The 27,459-nt window shown below is 31.2% G+C and overlaps 1 protein-coding gene across 1 annotated transcript; it reads right to left on the reverse strand.

Moving 5' to 3' along the window:
• Nucleotides 1–1,453: 1,453 nt before the first annotated feature.
• LOC111717905 (uncharacterized) lies at nucleotides 1,454–27,459 on the reverse strand. Its single transcript, XM_023493367.1, has 20 exons — nucleotides 27,393–27,459; nucleotides 25,811–25,855; nucleotides 24,851–24,889; nucleotides 23,372–23,464; nucleotides 21,793–21,844; nucleotides 20,546–20,635; nucleotides 19,982–20,028; nucleotides 17,805–17,853; nucleotides 16,893–16,928; nucleotides 15,409–15,461; nucleotides 13,165–13,235; nucleotides 11,658–11,688; nucleotides 11,101–11,171; nucleotides 9,856–9,927; nucleotides 9,681–9,724; nucleotides 8,733–8,764; nucleotides 8,254–8,283; nucleotides 5,292–5,352; nucleotides 3,926–3,973; nucleotides 1,454–2,327 (listed from the first exon to the last, which is right to left on the reverse strand). Exons 1-20 carry the CDS (start codon nucleotides 27,457–27,459, stop codon nucleotides 1,454–1,456), a joined length of 1,905 nt encoding a protein of 634 aa, XP_023349135.1.

Consider the following 27,459-nt stretch of genomic DNA (forward strand, 5'->3'; position numbering starts at 1 on the left):
AAAATGTTTCTCGAAATCTGTCAAAGTTGTTTTCAAACAAGGGCAAGGCTGCAATGGTTAGGGTTTTTTTTAAAACTCTTTTTTTTAAACAATCGGCCACAAATAAAACTTTAGCTTTTTATTCTTTAAATAATTGAGTTACTTGACTTGAGTTACTATGTCAGCTTCGTTTAAACTTTTGTTGCACGGCAATACTTTTTACAGTTTCCAGCCTATCCTAGGCATATTTGACCTACCCCATTAGCTTCGTCTAGTGTAGGGTATGAGACTTTGTATGCTGGAAAGTATATGAACCAGTATGGTACTTCTCCAGAAGCTGGAGGGATTCACCAGGTAAAAGTAGTTGATCATTTCGTATCCAGGGCTGAATGGACATTTGTTTTTAACTGTTGGCTAATGGTTAGTTTGAATATTAAAAAAAAGACCAACTTTTAAGGTATCTGTTCATTCTTAGAACTGAAATTTAATGATTCATAGATATTTTAGAAATTGTTACCGTTAACGATTATTTCATGTATTAATGGTAGGGTTTGCAGCAAACGAAACAAATGCGAAAATTTTAGTTCGTATTTTGCAAACTTTTCCGTGAAATTTCGCATTTTTTTCGCTGAAATGAATGAAGCAAAAAATGCAGAAACGAAGCGAGATTTCGCGGAAAAACATTTTGCAAAGAATATTTTCGCGAAAATTTTGCATTTCGTGAAAATATTTTCGTGAAAACCAAGGGTGTTGAAGCTGTATTTTTGCATTTTTTCGCAAAATTTTTGCATTTTTATTTCGCGAAAATTTCTCATTTTATCGCAAAACAGATTGAAGCTAAATTTCGCGAAAAAACGAAATATTTTGCATTTTTCGCGAGCGAACGAAATGCGAAAAAATGCAAAATAGTTCATCTTTTTTGCTTCAGACTCTTTTNCCCCCCCCCCCCCCCTCCAACCGTTCCAACCGTTCCAACTGATAAAAAAGAAAAATTTCAGTTAGCCGTTTGTTTTCAGCAGTTTTAATAGGGCAAAGCGTCAAAAAAATTGTTAACAGTTTATGAAATCGTTAACGGTGCTGCTGTTAATGGTCTTTTGTAGTATTAACGGCGTTAACATTCGATCCGTTAACAAAACTTTGCCCAGTCCTTCCTTGAACCAGTAAAGAAAAAAATTTCGGATTTGAAGAGTTAATAACAATTTACCTTCCTCATCCTCAATTTTAATATTTTGGTATCATGAGTATTTCAAAAATAAAATATTTTTAAGAAAACTTTTTTTTATAAAATGATGTTCCAGGGCCCAAAAGGTTATATAGCACAAATATGTGAAGTAAACCTGCAGTATGGAAACAGTACAACAAAATGGCCGTTTTAACTCTGGATCAAGTATTATTCTCTTAGTTTTCAACAAAAACAACAGGGTTTGGCTAGCTTGGATTCAGCAAGTTTCAGTTCTTGAATGTTTTCATTAACTTAGGTACGGGAATCATTTCGGATGATGATCTTGTAGATGTACATGAAGTACTTGAGGCAGGATTTTCCCATGTCTAACCTCTTTTTATCACTGAGATGTAGCATGTTGCAGGCTTTATCTTCTCTGTAATGCGTTTTCCTGACTCCTACCTTGGAGGCCAGCCTTTCTCTTGGACCTACCTTTACTCCTTTCTTGTTCTTAACACCCTTCAGGCCCCAAGTATAAAACCTAGGAGCCCACACAGTAGGCATACTGGAAATAGTCTCCTCTCGATTGAAAATCTTGATCATTTCATTCAATAGACATAGGTCGTCGTATTTATTTGAACGAAGTTTTCTATTTTCTTTAGGAAGAACTGCGATCTTAGGAGGTAGGGGAAGGCATGCAGCAGCAAAGCTTCCAGGAGAACAATGCTTTAATTTCTTCATCCCATAAACTGATGCTCTGAATCTTCTCATTTCTTCAATTATATCTCCAGGTTCAGTATCACGCAGTATGTCGTTTAGACCAGCAACAAAGAGGACGTCTACGATGATATCCTGGTTAGAGTATTCACAGCAGAAAGCATGATGGAGTGATTTCACAGTACCTCCAGGGATTCCAACACATTCCATGTGGATATCATCTCCAATATATTCGTTCTCATATCTTTTTCCCTGCCATCCGTTTAATATCGAGGAAGTCATCAACAGTGGATATCTCAAGCCAGTTTTGCAGCTGTGTGGAGTAGCTTTGCATGTAATGCAGGGATAATTTCCCCAGGTATCATTGGGAGCAGTAATCCTGTACTGCAGGGAACTGTTGTTGATATGATATATTACTCGAGGTTTAGGTTCAGCAACTGAAGTTGCTTCAGAACAGATTGAACAGTATCTTGGATATAGATACTGATGATGAGATATTAGATTGAGATACTGATAAAAGAGATATTTGATTAGAGATCCTGATGATAGAGATGTATATATACTGATAATAGAGATAAATTAGACTAGAGATCCTGATGATAGATACTGATAATAGAGATAAGTTAGATTAGAGATCCTGATGATAGATATATATACTGATAATAGAGATAAGTTAGATTATAGATCTTGATGATAGAGACACTGAGCATAAAGATAAATTTGCTTAGATATCCTGAAGATAGAAATATAGATTCGGATAATAGAGATAAATTAGATTAGAGATCCTGATGATATAAATATAGATACTGAGAATAGAGATAAATGATTAGTGATCCTGATGATAGATACTGATAATAGAGATAAGTTAGATTAGAGATCCTGATGATAGAGATATAGACAATGAGAATAGAGATAAATTTGATTAGCGATCCTGATGATAGAAATATAGATATTGATAATAGAGATAAATTAGATTAGAGATCCTGATGATAGAGATAAAGATACTGAGAATAGAGATAAATTAGATTAGAGATCATGATGATAGAGATATAGATACTGAGAATAGAGATAAATTAGATTAGAGATCCTGATGATAGAGATATAGACAATGAGAATAGAGATAAATTAGATTAGAGATCCTGATGATAGAGATATAGATACTGAGAATAGAGATAAATTAGATTAGAGATCCTGATGATAGAGATATAGATAATGAGAATAGAGATAAATTAGATTAGAGATCCTGATGATAGAGAAATATATACTGATAATAGAGATAAATTANACCGGGGGTGTCCGACGAAAAGCCAGGGGTACCCTGTGAAAATATTGGGGTCTTTGATGAAAAACTTCGGGTCTCCAATTAAAATATCGAAATCTCCAATGAAAAAGCTTGCGGTCATCTAGGCAATTCTTGTGGGTCCCCAAGAGAAACTTTTGGGGTCTCCAATGAGAATTAGGGGGTCTTCGATGAGATCAACGTCTCCAATGAAAGGGGTCTCCGATCACTGTATTCTTCCCAGGCTACAGAAGGAGAAAGTCAAATTTATCCTCTAGTTTTCATTTTATGAAAAAGTTTGAGAAAGTAAATTTGTTTGGTTTCTTCAATAAGAGGAGTTATGATTGAAAACAAATAAGATTTAAATCTTACACACAATTTACATTAGTTTCACGTGGTCCTGGCAATTACAAAATGTGGTCTGACTTTTCTATGCTTTCAAGAATTTTTTTAAACTCAAATTGCTTAATTAACCCAAAATTATTTGATAAATTATCACATTATATGAGTAGTCATGCAACTTTTTTGATATAACTTTGTAATTATATAGCTATTACAGAAAACAAATAAACATAAGAAAACTTATTTTAGATTAGTTTTATCGAATGTTTATTTTTCCATTAATCTTCTTTGAGGTAAAACAAAATTTTAGAATTGACTAAAGTTTTGTAAATTTTAGATTATGAAACAAATTCCAAAAAAGTTTATTTTCAAATTAATGTTTAATCAAATAAGAAGTTTTCATGAAATTTTTGAAGATATGAAAATAAAAAAAAATAAAATTAAACCTTGATATGCAGTCCTGAGAATTTCTAGGACAGACTCCGCTTTTACTTCTAGAAATGATAAATGATTGATACAATTCTTTAATATTTTCATTAAACTAACAGCGTGAGATTAAAACAATAAATAATATATCATTTGCTCTCAATCAAATTAGAATTAAAGGGAGTGACTGGCTAGACACTGGGTAGTTAAAATGAAATTGCAGCATTGTAAAGAAAATTTTTTAGGATTCATTTGAGACCTATAAGACGTTTATGTGGCGTTTATTTGTTCAGCAAGAGCGCAAATTCTATCATTAAAATCCTCCTGGATTGTCATTCTGGAGGCTTGATTTTCATAATTGATTTTTTTATTATTTGACAAAGAAGACGAAAAATGTAACAAATATCCTAAAAATTGTCTCTATACTATGCTACACTCTCAGCTCAACTACTATGTATAACCGGTTACTCTCTTTAATAGAAATTTAAATTCCCAAGGGATTCAATGATAAATCTGACATTCCCTATGAAAAGCACTGGTTTTAAAGAAAACTTTTATATATATTAACTGAATTGCCCGGCGTTGCCCGTAGAATTTAAAAAATCAAATTTTGCAGAAAAATGATCTAGTTTTTTAGCATATGTTACACCCAGGGTTCTCATGAGTTCCCAAAAAAATGTCAGGCAATTTTGTCCAGTTGTCTGTCCAGCTACAACTAACATAAAAATAAGAAAAGAAATATCCAACACATGATTTGAGTTTTTATTTTATCAACATTATGCTATGCATTCTTCAGGATACTAATTTGGTGATTTCTTTAAATCTTTTAAACGATTTTTAAACTCTTTTATGAAAATTTAAAAAAAAACTATTGACAAGATAGGATTTTACAAAGATTGGCAAATAGCTTTTTTATATAGACAGATTATTCTATGACCGGTATATTCTGAACATGTACTTATACTAAAGAATATTGGTTTAAGGTTAATGTTTCAATACTTAAAATGTTCAGATTTTTAAGAGGCTCCATAAGAATCCAAGACGGACAGCCTATTTCAAAAGTGTATTCACTAAAAAAAACATGCAAAAGATGTTATCCTCACCAACACGATTTTACAAACGATTTGTGTTATTTTGGTTAATATTTAAAAAAGAGAAAATATGTTGACCAAACGCAAAGAAAGCAAACTTAACGGGATTACAATTTTGCAATTCTAAAAATGACTCATATTCTTGTAGAACACCTTTGAACTAAAAAACATGAACTGGGAAGTATGACTGAATGAATATACAGTACATGTTGTACTGCCACGGGTCGTACAAGGTTTAAAGTGTTGGATTGGTTGCAGGACAGTATCTGAGATGGACAGTATTACTTAATCTAACCTTGATCTTGATCCTTCTCCACATGTTGATGAACAAGCAGACCAGGCACCCCAGCTAGATCCTGATAATAGATATACTGGAGTATACCCACAGAACAGAGAATATGAATAGAACGGAGTTTAAACAATCCCTGAGGTATGAATTTTGTGAGTTCCTTTCAGTCTGAAAGGGAGTTCAAAGTGTACAATTCATGTAAATGTTCACAAATTATACGCAGTATACATCACACTAATACAGTATGATCCCTGGACATATCCATTCAAATTCCTTTGTTTAATAAAGTTGTTAAATAACTTTAAACGTGGGTATTCGCTATAGGTGAATTGAAGTGTATTCGCTATAGGTGAATTGAAGTGGATTTGCTATAGGGGAAATTCGCTATAGGTGAATTGAATTGGATTTCCTATAGGTAAATTGAAGTGGATTTGCTATAGGTGAATTGAAGTGGATTTACTATAGGTGAATTGAAGTGGATTTACTATAGGTGAATTGAAGTGGATTCGCTATAGGTGAATTGAAGTGTATTCGCTATAGGTGAATTGAAGTGTATTTGCTATAGGGGAAATTCGCTATAGGTGAATTTAAGTGGATTTTCTATAGGTGAATTGAAGTGGGTTTGCTATAGGTGAATTGAAGTGGATTTGCTATAGGTGAATTGAAGTGGATTTGCTATAGGTGAATGCAAAATTCGTCGTTTTTAAAGTAGAGTGAATTTTCATGGATTTTCGTGGATTTTCAAATTTACTGATAATCAAATTTTGTTGGAGGCACATTTCTGAAATTTTCTCGAAATCTGTCAAAGTTGTTTTCAAACAAGGGCAAGGCTGAAATGGTTGGAGGTTTTTTTTACAAAACTCTTTTAATTTTGAAACAATCGGCCTGAATTTTTTAGTCTGTCAGGAAAAAATTATACAAAAGACTTTTCAGTGCACAATGGATGCAAATTTTTCAAAGAGCCATAGGTTGTCACAAATAAAACTTTAGCTCTGTACTCTTTAAATAGTTGAGTTATTTGACTAAAAGCATGTTTTTTTGAAAACTTTTTATTTTTGTTTGTGGAATAGGAAGACAACTATTTGACTGAAAAGGACTGTAAGCATAATTTCNCCTCAATTTTAATATTTTGGTATCATGAGTATTTCAAAAATAAAATATTTTTAAGAAAACTTTTTTTTATAAAATGATGTTCCAGGGCCCAAAAGGTTATATAGCACAAATATGTGAAGTAAACCTGCAGTATGGAAACAGTACAACAAAATGGCCGTTTTACACTTTTTTCGAGTAAAATCCACTCTATATATTATCTGTTCTCTTTGATTACACCTGATAATAGATATTAGATTAGATCCTGATATTAAATATATTAGATTAGAGATCCTGATATTAAAGATATTAGATTAGATCCTGATATTAGAGATATTAGATTAGATAATGATATTAGAGATATTAGATTAGATCCTGATATTAAAGATATTAGATTAGGGATCCTGATATTGAAGATATTAGATTAGATCCTGATATCAGAGATATTAGATTAGATACTGATATTAAAGTTATTAGATTAGATACTGATATTAAAGATATTAGATTAGAGATCCTGGAATTAGAGATATTAGATTAGAGATCCTGATATTAGAGATATTAGATTAGAGATCCTGATATTAGAGATATTAGATTAGATATCCTGATAATATAGATATTAGATTAGATATCCTGATAAAAAAATATTAGATTAGAGATCCTGATAATAAAATATTAGATTAGAGATCCTGATATTAGAAATATTTGATTTGATATCCTGATAAAAAGGATGATAAGAAACCCTTATAATTGAGATATTAGATTAGATCCTGATAATAGAGATACTAGATTTGAGATCCTGATAATAAAGATATACATAGATATCTGATAATAGATATATAAGATTTAGATACTCATATTAGAGTTATTAGATTGCAGATCCTGATAATAGAGATATAGATACTGATGATGAGATATTAGATTGAGATACTGATAAAAGAGATATAGATACTGATGATGAGATATTAGATTGAGATACTGATAAAAGAGATATTTGATTAGAGATCCTGATGATCGAGATATATATATACTGATAGTAGAGATAAATTAGAATAGAGATCCTGATGATAGATACTGATAATAGATATGAGTTAGATTAGAGATCCTGATGATAGAGATGTAGACACTGAAAATAGAGATAAATTTGATTAGATATCCTGAAGATAGAAATATAGATACTGATAATAGAGATAAATTAGATTAGAGATCCTGATGATAGAAATATAGATACTGAGAATAGAGATAAATTTGATTAGTGATCCTGATGATAGATACTGATAATAGAGATAAGTTAGATTAGAGATCCTGATGATAGAGATATAGACACTGAGAATAGAGATAAATTTGATTAGCGATCCTGATGATAGAAATATATATATTGATAATAGAGATAAATTAGATTAGAGATCCTGATGATAGATATTGATAATAGAGATAAATTAGATTGTATTTTTTTATATTTAAATGTTGACAAGTATTATATCTGTTCCTGACTACTTTTTTTATGAATTGTTTGAGAAGTTTTATTGGTTGATATTGCAGTTTACTCTCAGCATAAATACGTGGCTTAATCACACTTCATAACGTAGTCAATTTACAGGCTTAAAGGAACAGATGTTAATTAATTTAAAGGGACTGTAGGCGTAATTTCAAGTTGTCCTCTATTCTAAAAAAAGGGGCATGTCCGATTCACTGTACTTTACCTTTTGAAAAAAGAAAGAAAAAATGTTTTTAGATACTTGTTGAATTTTCTAAATTTGTTTCCGTGGGCAAAGTACACAAGTCACAAGTCAATTATTCTTTAAACTGTGTATTCGGATATGCCAAGCTTTATAAATAGAGGGTAATTTAAAGTTACGTCTATAGTTATATTTAGACCTACCTACTGTTAATGGGTTGGGCCGGCCTTCCCCTGCGATAATTCCAATTTTTAAATAATTAAATTAATAAAATTACAGGGAAATAGGAAATTATATGCTCAATTCATATATAGGGTGAACCACGAAACATGACAGATGGTGAATAGTTCAAAATGTCTTCTTCCATAGTTTGTTAAGTTGTTTGATACCAAGGAGAATAATAAAAAAATATTTCATAGCAGTCATATTATAGTAAAATGGATTTCAAAATAAAAATATTTGCGAAAAAGGTTTTTTTAAAACTAAATAAACCGTAAAAAGTCTTTAACATCTAATACAGGACTGAAAAGTTCAGAACTTAAAAGTTCAGAACTCAAAAGTTCAGAACTTAAAAGTTCAGAAATTAAAAGTTTAGATCTCAAAAGTTCAGAACTTAAAAGTTCAGAACTCAAAGGTTCAGAACTCAGAAGTTTCGAACTAAAACTATGAATTGGAACTGTTCCTGGTGGGTTCAATATATCGACAGGACAGGAGCTGAAATAAGACAGATAAATCAAAAATTGACAAAAGCAAAATGTTTTTTTCCTGAAGGCGAAATATTTTTCCAGGGTTACCCTCAAAGGATGAGACAGATGACTGTACGGAATAATTACTATCTATTGTTTCATTCGACTGCAAACTTGAATCTATCTCTTGCAAATCATTAAATAAACCATTGAGAGACTATTGTCAAGGAACAATAATTAATTTAATCTTGAAATCGTCATACTTTAAGTGTGACAAGTCGTCTTTACAGTCCAACCTTTGTGGTTAACCATGTATTTTGAATTTGGTTGGTCTTTCTAGACAATTTAACCTTAATTTCTTAATTATGATTTACTTTATTTTTGTTTACCTACGGAAAAAAACTTAAATCTTAAATTTAAAAGTTTCGCTTTGGATATTCACCGCCATGCATTTCAAACAAAAATTTACCCTTTATAAGGAAACAGCGCAATTTTTTTTATAATTTTGGCTTTGTGTATCCAATAAAAGTTAAAACGGCTGAACCGATCGGACCCAATCATAGGGACGGTTCAAGCATGGTTAAAGTGAAATATTTTTCCTGAAAAAAAATGTCAATATTTTGGATTTTAGAAATCTATCAAATTTTACAGAAAATCCGCAAAGCTTTAAGTTTTACAATTTCGAAGAAGAAATGGCCGCTTAAAGGGCAACATTTAAATGCTAGATGAGGGCGTGAAGCGCCCTAAAATCCTGGCATTTAATAAAATGGGATAGAATTGATATAAGTACTGCATAAAATGAAATTTGTTGCAAAATCATACAATTGATTTGTTTTGCCAATACAAAAGGGATGTTTTAGTGATATTCAAATGTTTCTTGGAACTTTTTTTTCAACGCCATTTTACAACTTTCTAAACAAAAATTAGAAAATATATTTTTCAACCTTGGACAGTGTCCCCATTCACCTTCTCCTACAATATGGTCACCCTCCAAAAAAACATTATTAAAAGGAAAAAAATTTGAAAGAAAAATATTCACTTTTAGACATCTAACAAGAAAAATAATCTAAGAAAATCAAAAAAAAAATTAAGTAAAAAACTGTATTCTAAAATGTTTTCCTCCAGATTGGTTTTTGTTGAACACCAAGCAAGACCCTCTTCATCAAACTCAGTTGTACATGAGGCAAATATCTGAAACAAACTCAACTGTACACGAGGCAAATATCTGAAAAGTTTTAATTTAGGAAAAGATCAATTCGCCGCAATTCGAATCTGGGCAGACATCATCATCATTGGAGTACTAATACTATTCGAGAGAGGAGACTGGAGACCCATCTGAACGCATAGTTGGAGATCCCCAGATTCTCGTTGGAGACCCCCAGATTTTCGTCGGAGACCCCCAGATTTTCGTCGGAGACCCCCACATTTTAATTGCAGACGAGAATCTTGGGTCCCCAATGATGATGATTTATTTCCAGACTACAAAAAATCTATTTCTCTATATGCTTGCAACCTGATGTGTTCATACCTCAAACTAAAAATTGAGCAATTGTGTTCGAAAAAGAAAGTATGAAATTCCAGAGGTTTACACCATCAGGTTGCAAACAAATAAGGCGAGTGCTCAGTTCTTTTGCAAAAACTACAATTATTTTTGCTCAAAAAAGATACAGTTACAACATTTACAGTGTTCTTTTAATTAAGAAAATCCTATTTAAAGAACTGAGTTTTTTGGGGGGATAAAACACCTTGCTCAAACAAGTTTTATGTGTAACTAACCAAATCCATAAAAAATACTTAGTTGGCGTATTGAGGGGGCTGCACAACGGGTGCTACTAATAAGCAACCATAAAAAAATAAAAATTATTTAAGCCCCCGTTGACAAATTTCTAAAAATAGCCTGAGCAGTGAGCACATAGATTTTATAGATTTTAAGGAGGAAATCCTTTATGTCTTTGGAACCTAAGAAAAACTTATTCTTTAAAATGGATTCACCGGAACAGCTGTGAAAACCTGGACTGGAACAGTACGCATACAGGTTTCATTATAAACCTGGACTGGAACTGTAAGTTTACAGGTTTCATTATAAAAAGCATAAACATGCTAAAGTTATTTTGTATCCTAAATCTACAACTAAAGAACTAAAAGTTACAAGTTAAAGGGACCGTTTATTTATTTGGGTAATTTCAGAGTGAACTAAACAGACTATTCGCTGTTGATTGGAATTAGTCTTACTTTTCAAAGACAACTGTTGCCGGAGAAAAAAAGCCGATTTTTCGCTCATAATGGTATCTTGTACGGTGTACCAGAAGTAACCAAGCGCACTTGCAATTTTGTTAGTCAAAATTTATCATTCAATTCTTTTACCTTTCCCTTGAATTTGAATGGGAAAACGCATCTCTTCCCTGCTTGAGTAAAACAAGCCTGGCTTCCTGTTCCTAGAGATGAGCATCGTTTTTGTGAACAAATGTAATTTTTGAGAACGAACAAAATTTTTCGTGAACGATGGTGTCGTATAAAGAAAACGAATAATGAACAAACGACTTATGATCGTTTAGAGAAATGAAAAAACGATATTTTTTTAATGAACGATTTAAATCGTTTAAACGAACTTGAAAAAGCTATCATTTTATTACTGAATGAACAAATTTTCCACAAGATTTTGAAAACTATCGTCTTTTACTGAACGAAAACGCGTTTTCGAACAAACTTTTAAAAAAACGATAGCTTTTTGATGAATGAAAGATTTTTTTAAAACAAACTTTGGAAAAACCATCGTCTTTTTAAATGAACGAATAAATTAGATTTAAAATGAACGATAAAAACATACAAAAATTTTACGATTAAAAAAAAAACAAAATGGATCGTTCACAAACTATGAACGATTGAAATGAAATAAAAAAGCCGATTGTGTCCATCTCTACCTGTCCCCCCTGTTCCAAAATTAACACCATCCTTTAAATACAAAACTCATTCAAGTAAAATGCTTCACCACAATACAAACTAGACAGATGGAGAAGGTAAACTATATGCAGCATCACTGATACAACTTTGCGACCTCGTAGCTCCTCTAGCTTTGATTTTACGCAAAAATATGAGAAAAGAAAATTTGCTTGAGTATATATTGAAAATTCAAAACATTTTTTTTTTCATTTCAACAGCTCTTCAATAAGAGGTGTTATGGTTGAGAACAAATTAGATTTCAATCTTATGATAAATTTACTGCAGTTTGACGTGACGGTAAGACCGTTTCTGAAAACTGAAATTTCCAGTCTTTTTATAAAAATATTAAACAGTGTACTGTAAATACTTTCTTCAGTATATTGTGTAATGTAAATACTTTCTTTAGTTTATTGTGTACTGTAGATACTTTCTTCAGTATATTGTGTACTGTAAATACTTTCTTCAGTATATTGTGTACTGTAAATACTTTCTTCATTATATTGTTCTGTAAATACTTTCTTCAGTTTTTGTGCACTGTAAATACTTTCTTTAGTATATTGTGTACTGTAAATACTTTCTTCAGTATATTGTGTACTGTAAATACTTTCTTTAGTATATTGTGTACTGTAAATACTTTCTTCAGTATATTGTGTACTGTAAATACTTTCTTCAGTATATTGTGCACTGTAAATATTTTCTTCAGTATATTGTGTACTGTAAATACTTTCTTCATTATATTGTGTACTGTAAATACTTTCTTCAGTATATTGTGTACTGTAAATACTTTCTTCACTATATTGTGTACTGTAAATACATACTTCAGTATATTGTGTACTGTAAATACATACTTCAGTATATTGTTTACTGTAAATACTTTCTTCAGTAAATTGTGTACTGTAAATACTTTCTTCATTATATTGTGTACTGTAAATACATTCTTCAGTATATTGTGCACTGTTTTTTTTTTAATACTTTCATTTTACACGTAGTTCTTTTCTAATGATTAATCACGTATTTTTTAAATGAGTAAGTATTGTAAACCTTGGCGTTTTATTACCTTTAAAAAAAATAAAAGTCATGGATTACATAATCAAGGAATTATAAAACCTAAAAAAGAACACAGACAAACTATTAAAATTTAATGATTCTGCAAAAAAATGTATATAAACAAGCTTTTACTTTTTAATTTTTAATAATTCAATTTATATTTTAAAAACCTGAAAAGGAATTTATTTCTCACTTCCCCGAATTATAATTTTCTAATTCCTATATCTTAGCAACCTGCAGTGGTGTAAATATTCAATATTACAAACTTTTACTATTTGATCTAGAAAAAATTTTTAGTGTAAAATATCAAAGCTCTACGACATCAGATTTTAAAGATATAGTGATAGGAAAATTATTTGATTTAGACCCGCTCTGCATTAGCTTATAGCGATCTACAAATTTGAAATAAAATAATTTTTAAGTTTTGAGTTTTGTATTTTCCTGATTATTTATCCTTGCTTGTATCCATGGTAGATGTTCTTTAACATTCGTATAAACACCAGGTTTCCCGCCTAAATAAATATATTTATATATGCTACAAACATTTATATATTTATATATATATATCTCGGATATATATTTATGTATAATGTAAATGTCTGTTTGTTTGTTTGTAACCGAAACCGTCAAAACGGCAAAACCAATCGAGTCCGAGTTTTTTTGGACCTAACATGACCCTGGGGAAGGTTCATGGATGCTCAGAAATTTTCGTAAAATTCAAAAAATGCATGAAAAAAATCATAAATCAATTTTTTTATTATACAGTTATCTACAAAATGAAAATGTTGAACGACTGAGCAACAATGAAAGATGAAATAGGAACCTATAGTATTATATATTATTAATAACTGTCGAAAATATTTCTTTATCCCTATTTTAGTTTAAATTTCCTTCGAAAGGGAATCACGCAGTTTTCTCAGCAACATGTGACTTTCAAACAAAATTCAACATTTAAACACAAACTTTTCTATTTCTCTTTAATTTTTTTTTGTTGGTTGATCCGTTTTGTATGGCAACTCTGTAAGTTTAAAGATTGTTGAATTATAGGCCAGAACCCGCTTGAATTTGTATTAAAGTAACACCGGTAGCATCTCCCCCTGGTTAGTATAGAGATCCGACATACAATAGAGGAGGTCATTAATTGACTTTTTTGATGTTACACCTTGGAACAAACCAACCCCGGTTTTTATGGAGTCCATAAAGTCCAAATATGAAGAAAAATATTTAGGGTCAGTAAAAAAAACTATTTTTTTACATTTCTCTTTTGATTGAACTTTAAATAAAAATTTGCGAGCCCAAGACCCCCTTCCAAATACACAATCATGGCTTTGTTGATTTTTTGATGGGTCAAATATTTCAGAAGATATAGGTAGTTAAAAATCAGGAATTTGCATTTTTAGGATCTAAGCATGATTAAATAAATTTTTAAAATAATGCTATTGATTTTCTAAATCTTAAAAGCCCAGAGAGCAGATAATTTGACGATGATTACCATTTAATACAATTTTTGGGGCAAAATAAACAAATTTTAAAAATAATGAAAAAAGAAAGTCAGCGAAAACTAAGACGACATTTCTTCCATAATTTCCATAATTTCCATAGTCGGCAGATCAGAAGCTGGGAAGGGTTTAGACGTCCCCACAACCGTTTTTGAGCCTTAGCTCGAGTTTTTTCTTTCATTCGTAAATCGTGAGTTTACAAAAAAACCAAAACAATACAGTGCGGGTTTGTTGCGTACTGTATTGTTGAGACAAATGTCGTCTTCGAAAAGAAAACGACAACAGAAAACGACAACATTCTTATCTTTAGAAATGGATCTTTTTAATGCAACTTTAATGTTGAATTTAAAGGTTTTTTCAGAAATCAATTAATTTTTGTAAGTCATATCGCAACTTATTTTGCCTCCTTAATTTTGTAAACAACGACCTCCTCGAATATACAAACTGAACTATTTTTCTATTTTCAGAGAAATGTTCAGAAAAGGTACCATTGTGAATTGAATACTTGATATTAAGTCGACAGTCCCATTAAAGGGACTGTATGTGTAATTTCAAGTGATCCTCCATGCAAAGATGGCAGTGCATGATTTACAACGGTACCATTAAAAGCTTTGTATAATTAAGTATGAATTAGATATTAATATTTATCATTTTAAAAACTGCTTATTTTTGATTGAGGTTTCTTAACCAAAGTGACTTGCACATTTCTACAGCAGGAAAACTTATGAGAATTAAACACTTTTCAAGTTAGAAAAAACGACAAGGTTTTTCATTGATGTTCAGGAAAGATTTAGAAAGAGTGCCATCATGGGAATTATACTCTCGACTTTAAGGGTACAGGCCCTTTATGCATACTGCCCCTTTAAAGGGACTGTATGCGTAATTTCAAGTGACCCTCCATGCTATGATGGCAATGCAAGATTCATAACGGTAACCTAATCAAGTATGAATTAGATATCAATGTTTATAATTTTGAAAACTGATTATTTTTAACTGAAGTATCTCTAGAAAAGTGACTTGAACGGTTCCACGAGTTCCACTGAAGAAGTACTAATGGGAATAAAACGTAGTTTAAGCTAGAAAACCGTATTTTTATTGCTGTTCAGATAAAGATTTTGAAAGGGTGCCATTGTGAATCGATCCCTTGAAATTAGGTGAACAGTCCCTTTAAGTTAAAATATCTGACCTAGTCTGCCACACTCGGGTTCACCGAAGGATGTAATTCCAAGCAAAAATTCTCTTCAAAACATCATCAGTAAACTTTTAAAGAGTTTTGAATTAAGGGAGAGACCGGCAAGACATACAAGTTGAGCTGAAAGTGCAGTATTGTAGAGAACAAACTTTAGGATTCATTTGATACCAATCAGACATTTTTACGGTGTACAAATCTTAAATAAGAGCGTAAAGCCGTTTGTAATGTTTCACCAGTTGTTTCAGTCAGCAGAAGAAACGTTTTTTACAATTATATAATATCCAGGACAAAACATGTTAAAAGAGATTATTTTTTGGACAAATTTGCTATTTTGGAATATATTTCTTTAAAGAAATTATCGATGAAAGTCATAGAATCGATTATTTAATTACCATCATTACCTATGCTGTTTCTATAACCGTATTCGTATTTTTCTTTAAAATGTCGTCTTCACAACTAAAATAAAGAAAACCTTCAACAAGTGGCACTAGCTGAACGAATTTGCATAAACCTAGGTAATATCGTATAATAAATTTTAAAATTTATTTTCAATGATATATGTTCATTATTTTCTCAACCTGTTTGCATGCAACTAGTTTATAGAATAGTAAATGTATATGTTTTGTCCATGTTATTTAAGAATTGTAAAAAAAACTTGTCTTCTGCTGACTGAAACATCAAGTGAAATATTACAATACGACTTTATTCTCTTATTTAAGAATTGTACACTGTAAAAATGTCTCATTGGTACCAAATAAATCCTAAAGTTTTTCTCTACGGGGTGTCCCAATAAACATGGGAGTTCAGTGACGAATTCAATATCGTCTTTGTTATGAATTAGCATTGTAATACCTGATTTCAAAAACATAATATTATTATGTCTGCTAGAGTTTATTTTATGAAAACGGTGAATGGTTGTAAAGATGTGACTACAATGTCTTTTCAAGATAAACAGTGAGGACGGACAAGTTTACTCTGTTTGTATACTGTAATTTTCTTGTTTTACTAAGTACAACCGTATGCAGTCAATACATAAACAAACAAATTGTAAACATAGCAGACGAAAATCTTTCGGATTACAGCTTTCTCGGTGATCTCAGTAGGTATCACTATACTAAATCAAAGAATTATTTGAAAAGACCATATCGAGTTCGTTACTGAATTCCCATGTTTATTGGGACACCCTGTACAATACTGCACTTTCAGCTCAACTACCATGTCCTAGTCGGTCTCTCCCTTTAAGTTCAATGTCTAAATTGAAAAATTATAGATAAAGGTGTGTTAAAAATATTTAAGAAATAAAAGAAATATGGTGTTAAAACGTTCAGCTCAACTACCATGCCTAGGCAGTCTCTCCCTTTAAGTTCAATGTCGAAGTTGAACATTTTTAAGGTAAAGATTAAAATATAAAAGAAATAAAAAAATAGAGTGTTAAAACTTTTTTTTCTTCTAAATGTAAATTGTTCTGGGTCTGTTTCCTGTTATTAGGTCCTGAAGCTGTCAGCCCACCACCACTTTAAATATAGGTTACCATTACAATAAAAAATCATTACAGTGGTCCTCAAAATATAAATCTAAAGTTAATGTGTTTTCGGTGTTTATATGGGAAGGAACAGAGTTCTTGCCACTCAATGTCGTAGACTTCTGCTGGTTAAAATTGTATAAGTATAAGTCTACACCAAGTAGCTATAGTGCCCGACGTTGCCCGTGGAATTTAAAATAAATTTTTAAAACAATTTAGTCTATGTTACCCACAGGGTACCCATTAGGTTCTTCAAAATATTGTAGCCAATTCGGTCAAGGCATTTGGCCAGCTAGAGCTAAAATACATACAAATAAATATATATATATGAGCTAAGAGCTTTATTATGTAGACTAGGCGTTGCCTGTGGAATAAAAAAAATCTAATTTTGAAAAATATAATTTGGTTTAGAAAAAAAATTCTGATTTTTGAAGAAAAAAAAACACTTCACACTTTTATTTGACAAAGAAATCAACTTCAACTAAACATTATGTTTCATGCTTTGCCAGCAATCTTCGGCAGTAAATCTTTGATCAACAACAAGTTTGACGATTTTTTTTTAAGAAGAGCTTTATCTATGTATATAAGGAAGTGATCTCTGTTTGTTTGTTTGTTTGTCCGATCATAACTCAGGAACCTCTAAACCGATTTTCCTCATGGCCTCAAAATTTGATTGGGGAAATCGGAAGAACCATGAGAATGTTCTTAGCTTGATTGGATCAAATTAAATAGGAAAAGTATCTAAAATCATAATTTACGACCATACGCGGTTAAACGGCGGGAGTAACTATAAAGTACGCTGGGCAACGCCGGGTTCCTAAGCTAGTATCTAATATGATAATAAAATAAGTATATAAGTAAACTATCCCTATCGCCATTGCAGCTATCGGCTAGAATAGACAAGGCTTCATCTCCTCCTGAAAGAAAAATTCTTGAAAATTTATGAATGTATGAACATAACGTTATCTATATACTTTGCTGGGGTGCCTGTTTGTTTGTTTGTATCCAAAATAAACGTCAAAACGGCTAAACCGATCGGGCCCAAGTTTTGTGTGGGACCTCACATGACCCCAAGGAAGGGTTATGAATGCTCAAAGTTTAAAAATTTGTCTCCCAAAATTTTGATTTTCGTGAAATTTCCGCGATCGTTAATAATATTTAATAATAATTTTTATTTGTTTCATATACAATATGCTTTCAACGACGATTTTTTGGCCGCTAGGAGTCTCTGCTCTTGATGCTTCAGGGAGAAACCCCCAGCAACACCTTACGGGCAAAAAATCATCGTTTAAAGTACATAGTGTACAAAGAGAATAGAATATATATTAGAGGGGAATTTACTAGAAAAAAGTGTAAAACGGCCAATTTGTTGTACTGTTTCCATACTGCAGGTGTACTTCACATATTTATGCTATATAACCTTTTGGGCCCAGGAATATTATTTTATAGAAAATCTAAAATTAATATTAAAAGAAAACCAAATTTTGAAATAGGCTGGTTTCATAATTGACCAATGATTATTTCACATAGACTCTATGCCTTTCACTTTACAAATGATGATTTTCCGTAATAACTATAAATCAAATGATGTTTTTATTCACCTAATTCATTATAAAGTTTATTTAACAGTTTAAAAAATTCGAAATTGAAATGAATAGTCCAGGGAACATACTGTATTAATGTACTCTACTGCATATAATTTGTGAACATTTACATGATTTGTACACTTTGAACTCCCTTTCAGGCTGAGAGGGACTGAAAAAAATCATACCGAGAGATTCTCTAAATTCCACTCTAATATATATTCTATTCTCTTTGATAGTGTATAAAACAAATAAAAATTATTAAGAAATATAAACTTTGAAATGTATAGAATTAAATTCGATAATAATAGGTTATAATATCTGAATGGTCAGTTTTAAATTAAATTAAATTATTTACAATATAAGTGAAATATTGCAACTACTTGAATTTTCTCATTACAGATTCAACAGATAGAATAAAGATTATTAGCGATCACCATCGAATTCGATTCAACGTTAACCTATACCCACGTTCATTTTTCGTGAACCCTCCCTTTAATTTATTCATTTCACTTCAAAAATTAGCAATGGTCACGTAAGTATCAAAAAGCTTTTTCTGAAACCAAAAAAAAATACAATTTTTGACCAAAATGTCCAACGAATAAAAAATTTACAATTCTTTAGGTCGATAATCATTAACTATTACTTGATTTTTGATTTTTTAAGGATGTAATATTTTCTATTTGAAGCAAAATATTAAATGTCATATCATTTTTTGTTATCTTTAAAATGATAGTTTTTGAATCGCCACTGACAAAATTTAATTTAAACATTCATACAGGATGTCCCGAAAAACCGTTGTGGTAGCTAGAGCATCAATTTAAAAAAAAAAATTATATCTTCTAAAAATGTTCGCGGTTTTTGGGACACCCTGCATTTCTTAAGCTAATATTATTCACAGTTCAAGAGTTACAGAAATAATTGACTTTAAAAAAAATATTTTTTTGAAATTTGCAATTTTTATTAAAGAAACTAACTAAAGTTGTAAAGAAAAAAAATCATATGTCTTTATGTGAATAGATTATGTTGTCTTCGGTTTATTATTAGATTTTAAAAAAAATAAAAAAATAAAAAAATAAAAAATAAAATAAAAATATATTTTTTTTAAATGAGAAAAATAAAAGAAAAAGACACGAAGGTAAACAACAAAATTAACATTTCAAAAAAAGAAAAAAGATAATTGAAGTTTCGTTTTCTGAGTGGAGGGGGGGGGGTAAACCAGAAAACAGTTAATTAAATTGATGCTTGATGTAGGGTGCGAGTTTTTTTCGGAATGGAAGATATCTTAAACTTGTTTTGTAAGCAAAAGTAGAGAAATTGTGAAAAATAATGGAAACAAATAATATATTATGTTATTTTGTCAATAAAGGAAAAAGCTGAAAACAAAACGCTTCTCTTAAACCATGAAAGTTACACAGGTCAAAGAAAACTGTTTAAAAGCAAGAAATGAAATCTTTGTTACCTGGGACTGACAGAACCTTAGAGCCAAGAGCACAAAGTTGATTTCCTCTGAATTAGATTAGATTATAATTCAACAATCTTTAAACTTACGGAGTTGTCTTTTTCTACTTTTTCATTCTAAACGCAATAAGGTAAAAAAGAGAAAAGGAGAAAAAGTTATGTGTAATAGGTCAAATTGGGATCGAAAGTCACAGTTCTCTGGGATAAGTACCGAACTATTAATTCTGCTTGAAGCTGCAAAGATTTACGGATAATAAATTTATAGTTGAAGTCGAATTTTCTATTCCTTTGTTTTGTTTTATTTTTCTTGCATTATTTCTTGATTAAAATAGTTTATTAAATTTGTTTGCTTTCTTAATAGTAAATGAAATTTTCGTTTCCGCATCACATTTATATAATGCCGGAACGAGATTTTACAAAAGAGTTCAAACGAAAATTTTTAAAACCAACCTGAAATTACAAAGTTTCAGGGTTTTCCACAGAATTCGAAAATTTTTAGCAATTTCGCGAAAATGGTTTTCAAAAATTTTACGAAAGAGATTGAAGGAAAATTTGAAAACCCTACCTGAAGTTCCAAAGTTCCACACAAGATTCCTTAGATTTGAGATCAACTGATGCAGTCTGTAGAAGGATAGGGTGGGACTTACGTCCATCTCTGATTAAAGAATGAATTATTATTTTTGAGAATTTACAAATAGACGTATTTAAATCTATATTTATTGAATTCACAATAGAGCTGAAGGTTATAGTTTAAGTACCGGTCTGACGTCACAGCTAGATAAATTGTATAATGTACAGATGCATATTGCATACAGACTGTACACGGCCACTGTAAACTCTGGTTATTTTCATAAACTGGGTAGAAATGGGTGCATTCGTTTTTTTCATTTCGTTCGTTTATCGTTTGTGGACGACCCATTTTGTTCGTTTTTATTCTATCATTTTTAAAGCTTTAATTCGTTTGTTTCAAAATAATCGCTCATTTTCTCATTGTGTTTTGTTTGTTTTCTCGCTGAACGATTTTTTAGTAAAATCGTTTGTTCAATAAAAATTGTCCTTTAAATAAAATCGTTTAATTAGTAAAAACGATAGGGTTTTTAAAAAGTTTCTACAAGAAATCGTTCGTTAGTAAAAACTGTCGGTTTTTAAGTAGTTTGCTCCAAGAAATCGTTTGTTCAGTAAAAACTAATGTTATTTTCAATCGTTCAAAAAAATTATTTTTTTCGTTCTTAAAATCATTATTTATTTTCAATGTATTTTTCGTTTTCTCACTAAACGATCATTTAGTAAAATCGTTTGTTAAATAAAATCGTTTGATCAGTAAAAAATGATCGGGGTTTCAAAGGATTGTACAAAAAATCGTTCGTTCAGGAAAAACTATTGTTTTAAAAAAAATGTAATCCAACAAATCATTCGTTCGGTAAAAAAGCTAAAATTTTCTCAGTTTTCTCAACAATCCAAGTCTTTCGTCCAATGTTAGTTTTTTTTTCTGAACGACACCATCCTTCATGCAGATTTCGTTCATTATCAAAAATTTCTTTAGTTCTTAGTTCACAAAAACGATGCCCATCTCTATCCTGAAGGCAGACTTTAGAGCAAGCTGTGCAGTACAAATACAGCTTAAAAGGCTAAACGGAACGGTACGCCGAATTACTGAATGATACCCATCGAGGGAAATTTCTATGCGACAAACCGGTACAGTACATAAAAAAATTTGATTATTTAGTTTTTGAAGTTTTTGGTATTTTCGCAAATCGAAGTTTTTCAAATCAATTCGAGTTTACTTGGCTTGTAAAACTAATAAGTACTTTCCTTGGGGAAACAACCACCCCGAAACCAGACACAAGAGCAGATTCAACATCTCCTGTTATTCAAATATAACATTTGTTTTCAACATTTCATTTGTGATAATTGTTAATGCAAAATTAAGTAAAATAACCACCCACCCTGCGAAGTTTTTGTGAATAAATGAGCACATTTTTATCTCAAAAGACGAGAAATTGTGTTAAGTTAAGGTAACTTGGTAACACTTTACCAAGTGTTCTCTCTACAATTTTGCCACCAAAACATCCCTCGTTGCGGTCTGGATGTTTTGCATGCAAAAGTTGTCTGGTGAACCCTTGGTAAAGTAAAATTTCCTAAACTTCCATGTAAAGTAGTAGTTAATGAATATACCTCCTAAATAGCAAGACAGTTTTATAACGCTGTTCGGGGAGTCATGGTCGGTGTCATAGAACAGTATTTTCTCCATTGCAACACAATTTTAAAGTTGCTTTTAACGTCTAGAATTTTGTTAAAATGGTTAAAACACATGGGGGTAGGCTCTCCGTGCAGGACACCAGGCTTGTCAAAATACAATAAAAGTTAAATTTGCAAATTTGGAAATCAAGGTTTCTGCAAATGTAAACACTCACAAGATGTTTTTTAGACTAAAATTGTATAATTGGAGTTCTTTTAACAACCAGGATTTTCAGGATTTTAGAGGACTCTTCAAAATTCTTAGAATTTGAAAATATTTAGAAATTGTTTTTCTAAAAGTTTGCGTTGATCAAACTATGCAAAATCTTGACATTAGCAAAAAAATAAAGCCATAACGATTTTAAAAATTGTTCGTAAATTCGACTGATTGATTTTCCTTCGTTAAGGCTTAAACCTTCATTCAATTTTGATGGAATTTATCACACCTAATATTTTCCGTTGTAGGGTGATTAAGTGACTTTATCGCCCTACAACAGGGCGAAAAAGTAATTTCAAATTCCATACCTAATTTGTCTTATTGTAGGGTGATAAAGTTACTTAATCACCCTACAGCAGGGTGATTAAGTAACTTTATCAACCTGCTTTTAAATAATTTGAGTAAAACTGAATAAAACTATATATGTTATTGATATGGGTATCATGCGTGCGAAAAAGTTTTTGCTGTGATTTTTATTTTTTCTAGTTTGTTTTTGATCAAAATACTTTTATCTAGAAAAAAACTAGTAAAAATAAAAATCTAGGCAAAACTTTTTCGCACAATACCCATTACAATGACATAAATAAAAGAAGCTGATGGAAAATAAATTCTCTTCGAATTTTGTAAATACTTCTGAAATCCAAAAATCCTAGAATATTAAAACAGAACCAGATTTTTATATGAAAAAATAAAATTAAAGTCTTTGACACAAATGTTAATTTTCTAATCCCTTTTATCTTTGCAACCCAAGGTCGTAGACATCAGATGTTTCAAACTATGAATTCTAATAGATTAAATAATCTTAGTTTGAAAAATCAAAAGTTGACACCACCAAGTTGCAAAGATAAAGGGATAGAAAATTTGAGTTTGTGATAAAGAATTGTTACCCTGACAAAATATAATTATTTTGAAATCTGAAAGAATTATATAGAATCCCTGATGAGAAGGTAAATGGGAGACAAATAGGTATTGTTGTAGGGTTCAAGATATCCACACTTGATCTTAACGTCAACACCGCGAGGTCATGACCTTAAAATTGAAAAATTAAGTTTAGGGTTTCCACGAAATGGCTAAATCTTTTTTGCGGAAAATTTGCGCTATTTTCGCGCAAATTTTTTTGCGAACTTTTGCGCTATTTTCGCGCAAATTTTTTTGCGAACTTTTGCGCTATTTTTGCGCATGAAACGCATTGAGTTTTGCGCGGTGTTGGGCTATTTTTTTGGCGCAATTTGCGCAAAACCGGAAATATTTTTTGCGAAAGTTGCGAAACGAAATTTTAGTTTTGCGTAATTGTTTTGCGCAATTTGCGCAAAACCGCAAGTTTTACGCAAAATGTAACTTTTTAGGAAAATTGTCAAAAATTGATATTCTAAGCTATAGAATTATTTGATTTATTCCATACATTGAAAAAAATATTAACCTACGAGTATGATAGCGATTATACTACACTCAATTGGTTGCTTCCAGTAACAAAAAAATTAAGGGACCAAAATTAATAAAATAGAAATTAGAGAGTGTGAAACTTGGCAATATTTTAATCCTATTAAATAATTTCAAGTGACCCTTAAAAGCTTTGCCTAATCAAGTATGAATTATATTCTTAAATTTTTTTAATCAAATTTCTGAAATCTTTTTAATCTCATATAAAATAATTCAAGAAAGTAACCAATGCCTGAAGAATCCACTTTTAGGAAATATGCATGTCCAAAACTAAAATTGTCTAGACTTTTACTGGACAATCTGTTTCGGATTTTGGTACAAAACCTTCCAGCACTGGAAGAATTGAATTCAAAGAAACACACACAGTCACCAACCGTTTGATTTTTACGAAATTGCGGAATTGCGCAAAACTCTAGTTGCAGAATTGTGAAAAACTTGAGTTTCGCAAAAGCGGAATAGGGCAATTTTGCGCGAAATGACTTTTGCCAATGATTGCGCAAATTGTTGTTTTTCGCGCAAAACTGATGCGCAAAGAAAGAAAAATTTTGCGTTTCGTTCCGCAAAAATTGCGCAAAAGTTTTGCGAATGGAAACCCTAATTAAGTTCTTGTTTGATATCAAAATTTTATAATTTGGCTACAAATAAAATTCTTTAACTATGTTTTCATTTTAAATTATTAATCTTATCAACTTAACAGAATTAATTTAATAAATAGAATTCATTTTATAGCTAATTTATTTTATGTTATAAGTTTACATACAATCCCATTTGTATGACTAATTTTTATTTTGTATCAATGCTATAAGTTCCCAGCTCTGAACGTTTTCGGAAATCAAAAAAAGTTAAATTAAAAACAAATGCTAAAAATTGTAACAATTGCTGAAGACGATAATCATTCTGAAGTTTTCCAATGTGCATAATGCATATATCATTTCTATTTATTACAATTTTTAAAATTAATAAATAAACACTTACCTTGGAGTATATCATTTAGCCTGTCTCCCCTGTCCCAGCCTTCAAATATCAAATTTATTATTTTTCTAAACAAACAAAATGCAAACTTTAATTTTCTAAGCCCTGTATTTGTTGCAACGTGATAGTGAAAATTTTGACTATTTGCAATGGTGTTAGGTATTTTCCCAAAGGGATTTTCCCAAGGGCAACTTCCCAAGTGAAACTTTCCCAAGTGGCAACTTCCCAAAAGTGAAATTTCCCAAGCGCCAATTTCCAAAAGGTTAGGTTAGGCCTTCCGAGGCGCCGCAGGCTGCAATGGGCTGCGGCTAGGATGGGGTAATGGGCCAAGAGCTGCGGTTAGAACAGGCTAGTGTGTCGAGCGCTGCTGCTAGAACAGACTTGGTAGGTTGCCACTTGGGAAAATGCCTTTGGGAAAATACTTGACGTCTTTGATATAACTGAAGAGATGGTTTGATTTTTTTAAATCCTATGACATTCAGTTGCAAATATATAAAAATTAAAAAAAATAGAATCTGAGAAGAATAAAAATGTTTTTCTTTGAATTAACAAAATAACTATGCTTTCTTACACGGTGTTACAAGGTCATAAAGTCGTAAAAATGTGAAGACCTTTTTATTGCAACATGATTATAGTTTAAAGTTTTAATAATAATCTACTATAGTTTCCGCAAGTGTTTTAGACTCTTTTGAATATTTGATAAATAGGTTTTGCGAATATTAAAAACCGGTAATCTGAACTTTTCAAAACTTTGGTGACAAAAATGACGAAAGGTTGTGTTACTTCATGAATAAAAACAGAAAATAATTATTTGATTCCCACTAGAATTTGAAACCTAAAAACTATGATATTTTTTCCACTAAAAATATTATTTGTATTTATCAATTTTGATTTTTACCAAGATTTCAAGTCATTTTCATTGTATAAATATAAACGCTGACCACTGTACTTAACAAATATTACCTGGATGTAAATCAATTTTCTCCACAGTCCTTGTGTCTCCAAGTCCTAAAAAATATTCAATTATTAATTTAAATTTTTTTTTTCATTGTTTCTGAACTCTTAGTATTGACTATTGCGCCTCTTGCATATCAGTTTTGACTCGATATTGTAGCTCTACAAAGGGAACTTTCAGCGTCATTTCAAGTGACCCTCCATTGAATGTGTGGCATGTCCGACTCACAATGGTACTATTAAAAGCTTGGTTTGATCAAAAGTTGCAGCAAAAGCTATACTTGCGCAATTCTACTGTAGCAACAAAGAATGGAAAATTATCAGCTAAGATACGATGTTATCTTCTATCATTATAATTAGTTGTTGAGATAAAGGGATCGGCAGTTTGAAATAAAGGGATCGGCAGTTTGAAATAAAGGGATCGGCAGTTTGAAATGAAGGGATCAGCCGTTTGAAATAAAGGGATCGGCAGTTTGAAATAAAGGGATCGGCAGTTTGAAATAAAGTAATCGGCCGTTTGAAATAAAGGGATCGGCCGTTTGAAATAAAGGGATCGGCCGTTTGAAATAAAGGGATCGACAGTTTGATATAAAGGGATCGGCAGTTTGAAATTACGATTTAGTTTCTTTAAATTTGTTTAATTACATTGCTTGATTTTTGTTTGTTCGTATTATTTTCAATTTGAACGCGAAGACGGATGAACTGATCGCGGGCTCAAAGTTCTGCCAACTCACATGAGCCATGACGGATGAACTGATCAGGCTCAAAGTTCTGCCAACTCACATGAGCCATGACCCCAGGAAAGGTTTGTAATAAATATAGTAGTAAACCACATATTTTGTAAACCTGAACATACCTGTATTTAAAAATTACGTTATAACTTTATCTGTACCCTAACTACGTTCATTAATTTAACTACTTTCTTTAATTTAACTACGTTCATTAATTTAACTACTATTTAATTTCTGAACAGACCATCCTCCATATTTTTAACATGTACGATAAAAATCCGAAATATAGATCAGTTGGATATGAATCTTTGCTTTATTACGCTTAGACACGTATTATTTCTCGTGTAGAGAGCATCCAGTTTGAACGATACATACTTTAGAATACAGAGAGTGCTGAATCTGGATTGATGCAAACTGAAGTATTATTGGTTTTCCATTGAGTTCGAGAGTTGTATTTGAACGAAACATACTAAAAAACTGTATCTGGATTGAAACAGACTAACGTATAATTGGAGAATATAGAGTTCGAGATTGGGTTGTACTTGGATTGATACAGACTTAAAAGAACTATATAGGAGTAAGGCATTTGTTACAGGTTTATGAATGGTTAAAGGTGAAAAAATTAGCTCGAAAAATGTTGAGATTATTTTAAAAATGCGCAAACTTAGAAAAATCCGCGAGATACGATTTATAATAAAAAAGAACAACCGTTAACAGCTATAATTGTTAATAGTAATGGGTCGCGAAGCGTTGTTCGAAACGGTTAAAAAGGCACTACACCCAACATTTATGTATAAAGTTGTAATCTCTGTGTTTTCTGTATATTTGTTAGTTCGTATATCAGAGCATAACTGAAGAACCTGGTTGAAGACGGTTAGTTAGACCGAGATATAGAAGAAGCTCATCCGTCCCAACCCTAGCATTCAT

This window comes from Eurytemora carolleeae, unplaced genomic scaffold (assembly GCF_000591075.1).
Source record: "Eurytemora carolleeae unplaced genomic scaffold, Eaff_2.0 scaffold886, whole genome shotgun sequence".
Lineage (NCBI taxonomy): Eukaryota > Metazoa > Arthropoda > Copepoda > Calanoida > Temoridae > Eurytemora > Eurytemora carolleeae.

What these genes read in the sequence shown, in the direction of transcription:
- LOC111717905 (XM_023493367.1), bottom strand. Translation starts at nt 27,459, where the DNA reads ATGAATGCTAGGGTTGGGACGGATGAGCTTCTTCTATATCTCGGTCTA. An exon ending in GCTTCAGGACCTAATAACAG is followed by an intron (nt 15,462 to 16,892) that starts GAAACAGACCCA and finishes GATGTTTTGAAG; the next exon opens with AGAATTTTTGCTTGGAATTA. An exon ending in TTTTGGAACAGGGGGGACAG is followed by an intron (nt 11,172 to 11,657) that starts GTAGAGATGGAC and finishes GCTCATCTCTAG; the next exon opens with GAACAGGAAGCCAGGCTTGT.